Source organism: Oryctolagus cuniculus, chromosome 10, assembly GCF_964237555.1.
Source record: "Oryctolagus cuniculus chromosome 10, mOryCun1.1, whole genome shotgun sequence".
Classification (NCBI taxonomy): domain Eukaryota; kingdom Metazoa; phylum Chordata; class Mammalia; order Lagomorpha; family Leporidae; genus Oryctolagus; species Oryctolagus cuniculus.
Window position 1 is genome coordinate 65,960,100 of NC_091441.1, and position 6,000 is coordinate 65,966,099.

At 52.9% G+C, this 6,000-nt stretch overlaps 1 protein-coding gene across 9 annotated transcripts in view; it reads left to right on the forward strand.

The window, feature by feature from the left end:
* The window catches only part of MTCL1 (microtubule crosslinking factor 1), a 134,586-nt gene extending 128,964 nt beyond the window's left edge, over positions 1-5,622 (forward strand). For 6 of the 9 annotated variants that reach the window (XM_070050453.1, XM_070050456.1, XM_070050455.1 and 3 more), the window contains one exon: positions 4,470-5,622. In XM_070050453.1, coding sequence (XP_069906554.1) covers positions 4,470-4,703 — 234 coding nt within the window. In that variant the 3' untranslated portion in view covers positions 4,704-5,622. Of the gene's footprint in view, positions 1-2,127; positions 2,185-4,469 lie in introns of all 9 variants that reach the window. The other 3 variants (XM_070050458.1, XM_051852138.2, XM_051852139.2) reach the window with 1 other exon arrangement.
* The last annotated feature ends 378 nt before the right edge of the window (positions 5,623-6,000 follow it).

The following is a 6,000-nucleotide window of genomic DNA, read 5'->3' on the forward strand; positions in this document are numbered from 1 at the left end:
GTGTTTGTGAACAGGTTGTTTCCAGGCTCTGGGATGGGCAGACACTGCTGGCTGAGTGTTCCCAGCTGACAAGTGGTGTCACCCCCGTCCCTCAGGGCCCCTCAGGTAAGTCCTCTCTGCTGGGGAGATGGTGTGTATTGGACCCTAGATTGGTCGGAATGAGGGCTTTGTCCCAAAGCATGAGCTGGCTGTGCCTGCAGTGTCCGAGTCACAGTCGGCTCTCGGGTTCCACCCTACTGTGGGTTGGAAATACCAGGGAGAAAACTGTGTATTGAGCATGCAGACTTCTTCATTTGCCCTCAACCCCTACACGGCAGCACATAATAGCTGTTTACAAAGCATTTACATTGCACTGGGTATTGTAATTCATACAGATGATCTCAAGTACACAGGAGGATGTCATAGGGGCTGTGCAAATTCTGCACCATTGCAAGGTGCACTAAGGGACTGGAGCATTTCCAGGGGGTGTTACCCTTTTTTTTTAAAGATATATTTATTTTATTTGAGGCCGGTGCCGCGGCTCACTAGGCTAATCCTCCGCCTTGCGGCGCCGGCACACCGGGTTCTAGTCCCGGTCAGGGCGCTGGATTCTGTCCCGGTTGCCCCTCTTCCAGGCCAGCTCTCTGCTGTGGCCAGGGAGTGCAATGGAGGATGGCCCAAGTGCTTGGACCCTGCACCCCATGGGAGACCAGGAGAAGCACCTGGCTCCTGGCTTTGGATCAGCGCGGTGTGCCGGCCGCAGCGCACCGGCTGCAGTAGTCGTTGGAGGGTGAACCAACGGTAAAGGAAGACCTTTCTCTCTGTCTCTCTCACTGTCCACTCTGCCTGTCAAAAAAAAAAATGTATTTACTTATATATTTGAAAGGCAGAGTGAGTGACAGAGAAAGGGAGACACACAGAGAGACAGCAATCTGCCATCACTGATTCACTCCCCCAGATGGCTACAATACCCAGGGTTGATCCAGGCCAAAGCCAGGAGCCTAGAACTCCATCCAGGTCTACAGTGTGGAGGCAGGGGCCCATCTGCTGCTGCTTTCCCAGGAGCATTAGCAGGGAGCTGCATCAGAAGCAGAGGAGCCAGGACTCGAACCTGTGCTTCCGTACAGAAAGTGCGAATGAGGACCTAAGATGTTGGGCCATAAGTTGCTAACAGTGCTGCAAGCAGCATTAGAAAATGGCTGACTGTTGGACTCCCAGAAGTACCTGCAGAAATGGCTTTATCTGTACACAGCTGCGTCCCTCCCCATCCCTAGAAAGTGTGAGTTTGGATGCTCTCCCGTGGTGTGTCTGCTACCAGCAGCAGAGCATTGGAGGGGAGGACAGAGTTTCAGGGACCCAGAAGCCCCACGGAGCATTCGCTGACAGCATTCCAGTGCCATGGGCCCTTTGTTCCTGTTCTGCTGGGATTTTGCTCTTCCTCGATTCCAATGGAATTATCTGTTGTTTGAGTTGGCTTATCTGTTGGGCCCATGGGAGACTCCTTCCTGTCTAATTATGTCAGTTCTCGACATAGTTTCCCACGTCACCAGGGCTGCACCTGCTCTCCCAGCCCGCGTGGGGCGACCTGCCGCAGAGTCACTCCCTGAGCCATCCAGACCCGGGTGCCGTGGGCACCGGGTAGCCTCGCCCGCGAAAGCTGCATGGGCCTCCTTTTGTCCTCACGCCACGGCACCTGCCCGGTGGGGCAGAGAGAAGCTGTGGAGGAGGAGGAGGTGGGCAGTGGGGGGAAGAGGAACAATATGGAAATGAAACCCTCTTGTCTCCCACACCCAAGTGGAAAATGGGGGCAGGAGGGGGGTGAGTGTCAGGACGAGCAGTGGCCGCTTGATCATTGGCCACCAAAACAAGCTGTGCTGTGGAATATTCTGTATCAGATACACACCAAACGCTGTGTGAAAGGTCAGAAGTGAGAGGGCGGTTCCTCCTGAAACCGGAAGCCTGGGAACCGGAAGGGAGGTGCACTGTCCCTGGCGGTCGTGCCTGTGCTGTGCAACAGGTGGAGAAGGGCATGGCGCGGGGGCTTCCTGACAACACCGCACCCTGGCCTGTTGACCTGGAGGCTTTACTGTTCTCTTGCTTTAAACTTGCTTTCCACCCACTTGCTTTTCTTCTCTTTGTTCCGTCCAGAACCAAACTGTCTTACTAACTGCCCCGTGGGGACTCTAGCCCTGCCTGCCTCTCACTGTAAGTGCTTCCTTCCTCGTTGCAAATCACCTGCAGAAGTCGTGCGTGTAACTCATGGGGACGCCTCCCACCCCCACCCATCATCTGAGGGCACCCACCTGGGTCCTGGCAGGCTAGCTCCGCCCTACATGAGGGCTGACCTCTTGCGGTGAAGGGAGGTCTCTAGGTGCTGGAGTTGGTGCCCAGAGCTCCCCTCGCTGGTGGAGTTTGCAGCCCATGGGCTTTCAGAGGAGTGAGGACACACTGGCCAGGAGGGGACAGCTCGGGGACAGGGGTCTTTGAGCCCAGCCAATGACCGCCCTGCAGCCTTAGCTGTCCACTCCTGCTCAGAGTAGATGACCCTTCCGTCACGTACTCGTGTCGCAGTCAGCTGAAATGGGGTGTGACTACGATGAGAAAAGGCTTTTCTCATTTGTCTTTCAACAACCTTATCAGAAAGAAAAAGCCCAAATGCGCCTTGTCCTTCCAAGGGAGCATCGCGGGTGACACAGAAAGTGCTCGATAAATATTTATTGAACGAATGAACAAGGCCAGCGATGCTCCAGATATGTTGACAGCTTCTCCCAGAATGGCCTTCAGATCCTGAATGGAGGCACAAGAGAAAAATAAAGACTTTGTTTTTAATTGAGGATGTAGCCACCCTCCCACCTTATAGGAGGGCCGTAATGCCAGGTCTTAGGTACAGAAAGATTGCAAGCTGTCGAAGAAAATGATGGCCATGACCCTGTGAAAAAGTGGCAACACATGAGAAAGGGCATTTGCAGCACAGGTGCTGCAGGGGCAACATCACGGGCACAAGGCCCACGTAGCACACGCCATGGTGGCTTCTCGGGAAAGCCGGCCATCGTGGGCTCGCATGTGCTGCTGGGATACTAGCGAGGTGTCGTGGTCACACAGCATTTCTTTATTCGCGAGCAGGTGCTAGTGAAGAGGTACTGCAGGCTGCTCCCTTAAAGAGCCCGTGCTCCTTGGAGCATCAGCCAGGTGGAAGCAGGGGCTGAGCAAACCACTGGCAGCAGCCTTGTTTACACACAGCATACACAACACACACTGCTCTCGGTGGGAATGGACACACACGACAGTGCAGATGTCAAGTCTGGCTGGTGCTGTGTGCCCCCGGGGAGGTGCCGTCTGGCTGCCATGGTGCCTGTTAGCACAGAGGACAGTGATTGCTGGCCTTAAAGTGCCTTTTCTGCAGACCTCATAGAGGGGCAGGGAAACGGCCTCATCCCATTACTTCATTGCTCTCCTGGAAACTGTGGGTCCCACGCTGCCCTCGGGCTGTGCCGCCTCCACCTGCCACCACCATGCATCTTCCGCCCCGTTCTCATCTGCTCCAGGAGTGCCTCCTGATACCACCATCGGTGTCCTTCGGCTCCTGCGCTGGTTAATCAGCCCTCACCCTGGTCTGTTCACTTGCTCATCGTGTCTTCTCTGTGGGGTTGTCCTTGTGCCATCCACCTAGGGGTTTGTGGCCTCAGCTTTTTTTTTCTTCCGTGTTTAGTGTCACTTGGGCGGGCTGGGTTCTGTGTTTCTCACCATTCCCTCATCTCCACTCCTTCTATTTCTGTGCATCAGCTAATCCCACGTTTGGGCTTCCTTGTTTCTGCACGTGAAGACTTAAGACAAATAGCTCCGCATTCTGTAAAAGCAAAAAAGATCACTTCTGTATAAATGCCCTGGGGCGCCTGCATTGTCCTGACAGACACAGTATCGCAAGCGCTCCCCATCCTACTTTGAGCCAGTGTTGCCACACGGAAGAATCATTCGAGACAACGAGACCTCAATTAAAAGTTCTCCCGGCAGCATTTTTCCCATGTCGTGGGAGTTTGTTTAACCTACTGCCAGTCAGTGGGGAATAAACAGTCGACCAGCCTCCTTGCTAATCCAGTCGGATGAAATCACAGGGCTTCCAGTGGCTCACTGCAGCCAGATAGATGATTCCAGGGGGCCAATGACAGGACCCACTGGGTGGGGATTCGAGGAGCAGCCCCAGTCACTCCCCCTGCCTGCCATGTTCCTGTCAAATTCAGAAGGAGCTGTGTGTGCACACCCATCTCACCGTATTGCCATATTGTGACCATTGTTCGATATCTTCATATTCATATCACTGCGCATTCTTGTGGAACTCTTTGCTGATCATTTTAAGTTGTTCTCCATAAGCAACGTAACAGCATTCTGAAGCTGCCCACTGCCCACCATGAGTCTGTTGGAGTGTGTTGGGGGGGAATTAACCACTGGGGAGCCGCTGGTCTGAGTAACCATGTCTTTTCTCGACCCCCAAGGAACTACCTTGTTCTGCACTAGCTCCGTCCCTAGAGCCCTGCTTCTCCAGGCCCGAGAGACCAGCAAACCGTCGGCCTCCGTCCCGGTGGGCCCCACCGTCCCCCACTGCCTCACAGTCTCAGTCCCCTGGAGACCCGACGTCCTTGGAGGAGCGTGGCGACGAGGAGCCGCTGGAGGAGAAGCCACGCCGTGATGCAAGCTTGCATGGATTATCACAGAATAATTCATTGTGATTTGCATAACCACACCATCATCACGAACCAACCTCTGCCCCAAAAGAGAGCTCTGGTTTTCTCAAGGTTAAAGAATGTTTAACAAAACAAAACAAAACACAGCTGCTGAATGTTCAACCTGTGAAACTGAGATGTTTCTAGAATGAAACAGTAAATGTGCCTGTAATAACTTAATTTTTTTCATAGCTCAGAAAACTATTTTTGTCTCCATCTTTTTTACACACAATATATTAATGAAAAAAGTAAATAAGGTATAAATAGATTTAAAAAAATAAAAGTTTTAAAACTGTACATTTTAAGAGATGCTGAACACCCTCTCGCTCAAACTGACTGCCTCTCTGTTAGATTTGCACTGTTACTTTTTGGTTGGGTTTATTTCCATGTTGAATGAACGTGGTTTAAGTTAATTTTATTTTGTCAGTGTTACTGTTTTTTAAGAATTTTTTTTTAAATGCTTCAGACTGTCTGATTCCGTGAACTTTTTGTACTGAAAAAGCCGTGGAGCCAGGAGAGCAGACAAGTGGTCTGTAGACTGGAGGAGAGGTGCTGAGCCCTCTGGTGCGGCTGTGTAATCCACCTGCTCTCCTCTGGGCCGCACGTCCGGTTTCAGGTGCATGTACGTGACTGCGCTGTGTCCCCGCCCTCCCCGCCTCGTGAGTCGGCCCGGCCCACTGTTAGTCGTGACGCCCCTCGCCCTGCACTTTTAGCCTCCAGCCTCTGGCATTGATGAGACAACAGCAACCACGTTTTTAAGATGATTGTTAAAGAGATGAACCGGCACTGTACAGAAGTGTTCGCGAAAGTTTCTTGTGAAGGGAAAGTACTACACACAGGCACCAGGATACCAAATGGAAACACGACAGTGCCTCGGCGTCTGTGTGAGGCCGCGATGAAGTAGAAATAAAGCCTTTGCGAGCCAGCAGCGTGTCTGGGCTCTCACGTTTCACACGCCCTCCGCCTCTCTTCCTGAGGGCTCGGGCACAAAGTTTTCCATAGCGGAGGAATGAGGGGAGGGGATCGGTAAGAGGCAGCAGCTGCTGGCATCGCAGGAACGCACTCCAGTGCACCATTGGGTTGCGGTTCTCCGTGACTCGTTGGAGGGTTCTGGAATAAAGCAGCTTTGTTCTTGCTGGAAAAAAAAAAAAATGGGGTAGGAGCTTGGGTGCGAGCAAACTGCTCACCTACAGGTCCATTGTGCCCGGCCTCTGCCCCCTCCCCTCACCAGCAAAGAGGGAGGGGCCTAGAAGAGGTGGCTCCCTGGGACATCAAGGTGTAGGCCAGCCTGTGAGTGTCTGAA